A 3,202-nucleotide genomic window follows, 5' to 3' on the forward strand; every position below is an offset into this window, starting at 1 on the left:
ATACGTAGATTATAACAATGAAATCCAGGAACGAGATTTCACAAAATGAAGGGTGAATATTAAAAGGGAGTGTAGAAAATGTGATGTAATGTATTGAAATCTCTTCCCTTAACTAAAATGTTTTCAAAAAAAAAATTTATATTTAGCGTTCTCATAATTAGTTTTATCCTAATTAATATACAAGATCAAATTCATCTAACAGCCCAAATTTCTTCCTCTTTTTACCCCACTCTCTTCTCAGAATCCCTATCAGCCGTATACCTCCCCCATTCTATTTCTCACTTTTTTCTTAAAGAGAAAGGAACTCCACTATGCTTCCTAAGAGAAGTAAATAGCATTCTTCAACCAATTCTCGAATCCAAACCCGCTTCTCTCACTTTCTCTCCGGTGTCTCATTAATTTCAAACGCGCGACAACGTTTACTTCCTTACCCGAACTGCATAAGGCAGCAAGGTAACCCCTTTCCCAACTGGTGATCAATGCTTTAATTTGCTTTAGGATTCTCTTACAGTCCTTTCTTTCACAATGGATCACAAAAGCAATAGTTGCTGCAGAAAGTTTTAGAAAGCATTTTTTGAAGAAGCATCTAAAAGCACTACAAACACAATAACAGCAGTGGCTTACATTATCAAAAGCAACAAAGGTAAGCATGTTCATGTTTGGAAACAATCAAGCAAGAGCGCAGTAGATAATGGTAGGTCGTTTACCTATAAAGAGACTCAACAAATTCACCGTAGAGAGCAACACAATCAAAACGAAATTCAAGTCAACCAAAATATTAAGCCATATAACGTTTCCAAATCCAAACTAAATAAATAGTAACATTCACCATGTTCAACTATAAACCAGACATAGGAAGAAATTTCATCCCGAATTTTCAAGTCTGTGATGCTCGATCTTTCAATCCATCAGCTAATAACACCAAGAACCATAAACTGAAAAAACTAGAGCATGCATTCTCAGAGCAAATGGCATTCACCAACATAGGTAATAAAAGTCCTATGGACAGAAGAGGTATGAAAACCAACACAGAAGACTGATCAGCGCAACCTTCTGGCTTCCTTCTCAAATTCGAGCAAGATAAGGATATCACCTTCCTTGATTAGGCCTTTGATGTTCCTCATGATGAAACGGTTCCTGTCATCCAGAAACTTGACTCTCACTTGAGTCACCTGTGCACGAGATCCAGTCCGTCCCATAACCTTGATCAGAATAGCATGTGTTGAGTGTGAATCCTACATTAAAAAAAATGAGGGACCTTGCATGCGTTTATAAAAAGTTAGGCTACTTCCTAAATTGCCAATTGGTTTATGGTGGAATGGAACCCCAGCCTTCTTCAGGTTGTCTCACATGTGAAGTCCAACGACGACGCGTGCTCTATGTCACCCAATTTGTGTTGTCCACGTGCTAGGTTTGAAAATTCGTCACACGTAAGGGGGTAGTGTTGAGAACGAATATTACATTGGAAAAATTGCCGATTAGTTTTTTAGTGGAACCCCAGCTTTCTTCAACATGCTTGATTGTGTTTCCCATTCTTCACAGTTAACAAAACAGAAGAGAGAATTTTAGAAAAACACAAAATCGTCAATTTAGTTCAAACCCTACAATCTAATAATTCAAGCTAGCTGAATTGTATGAGGAATATACTGAAATACAAAGCTAGCTGAATTGTATGAGGAATATACTGAAATACAACATATATGCAATAAGACAGTAGGTAAAGGAAAGCAACAATGCAAAATTATGCCTCGTTTTACAACTAAAAATGTGGACGAGAAACAATCGAATTGCCAATTTATAAGATGACGAAAGAAACGATGAATCGCCAATTTTACTTCTCCAAATCACATTCAACAAACATGTTTATAACGCATCAAGTTCAAACAAATGAAGTATAAAACGCATAAAAACAACATAACTGAAAAAAGAAAATGGGACGAATAACTCATAAATACCATTTTAGTAAAACCCCCATTCAATATAGAACAAACATTAAAACCAACGTGGAACTCTGTTTCCTTTACATCCTTATTACACCCACCCTAATATGTGACGAAATTTCAAACCAAACACGTGGATAAGACAAATTGGATGACGTGGCGCATGTGTGGCCATTGAGCTTCACACTTATTTCAACCTGCTCTAATACCAGGAAGAAAGTTGAGGTTTTACTATAAAACCAATTAGTAATATAAGGAGTAGCCCAATCTCTCATAAGCCCCTTGCAAGATTTTTCCTTTCACGTGTGACGCTTTTACCTTCACATCCTCACATACTAAAGGCATTTTCCAAAAACAAAATCATTGAGAAACATCGTGAGCCATTAAAATTTCACAGAAGCAACTTAGAATGCTACAACGTACATATGAAATTTCAATAAAATATTAACTAAAAAAAAGCCAAATTTATCAGTATTCTATAGTTTTCTTTGTGTTGCTACAACAAAACAATAAGCAAAAGAGAGGAAGATGAAACCTTAACAAAGAGGGAGACTGGGGTAAAACGGGTATACCCCAACTTCTGGAAAGGAGCTCTGCAATTTTTGGCCGTGGCAACTGTACGACGAGGAGCGAGACGCACACAGAGTAGGGGAAGTTAGGGCAGACTTAGAGAGCTAGTTATTTATGTAACAGCCCGTCCTGATTTTATTGGAACAAATAGGGTATTTTCATGAATTTTGCATCTTGGGCTAGATAATTTTCTTTTAAAATTATTTTTGAGTCTTAATGGGTGTGCCAAGGGGCCCACCCCTGAATTTTGTCCCCCGGGCCCAATTGCTCTCTCTCTCGCACTCTCCCTCCTCGATCAAACCCATACCCACACACACCCACACCACTACCCCGACATCGACACCACCACCACCACCACCATCGTGGACTCTCACTCTCACTCTCGTCGCATCTGTGGAGCTTTGAGTCACCCAGAAGCCCATCAAACTGCTTCGGTGAACCCCCATGGGTTTCACATAGATTTTTGGCCATCTTCGGCCCTTCCACGGTGAATCGAAGGTGATAAAACACTTCCCCTCACCTTGCACTTCATTTCTATACCTAGATCGTAGGTTAAAATGGTAGATCAGAGTTAACTGGAGCATCGGAGGCTCCAGCCTCCTTCCCCGGCGAGAAACGAAACCAGGCCCTTGGGCCGTTGTGACTCGTTAGTCGTTAGACCAAAAAACCCAAGCCTTTCAGTTTTTATTTTT

General features: G+C 38.9%; 1 protein-coding gene and 1 non-coding gene across 2 annotated transcripts; both read right to left on the minus strand.

Moving 5' to 3' along the window:
• Positions 1-1,040: 1,040 nt before the first annotated feature.
• LOC148692485 (small ribosomal subunit protein eS28-like) lies at positions 1,041-1,533 on the minus strand. The gene is made up of 2 exons (XM_088682029.1): positions 1,515-1,533; positions 1,041-1,219 (listed from the first exon to the last, which is right to left on the minus strand). Exons 1-2 carry the CDS (start codon positions 1,531-1,533, stop codon positions 1,041-1,043), a joined length of 198 nt encoding a protein of 65 aa, XP_088538155.1.
• Positions 1,534-1,765: 232 nt separating this feature from the next.
• LOC148692486 (small nucleolar RNA snoR111) lies at positions 1,766-1,877 on the minus strand. The gene has a single exon (XR_015954566.1). It is a non-coding gene; the product is annotated as a small nucleolar RNA snoR111 (small nucleolar RNA).
• Positions 1,878-3,202: the final 1,325 nt, after the last annotated feature.

The sequence above is a fragment of the Pyrus communis genome, chromosome 12 (genome assembly GCF_041283825.1).
Source record: "Pyrus communis isolate YQ-2024b chromosome 12, ASM4128382v1, whole genome shotgun sequence".
Taxonomy (NCBI): Eukaryota; Viridiplantae; Streptophyta; class Magnoliopsida; order Rosales; family Rosaceae; genus Pyrus; species Pyrus communis.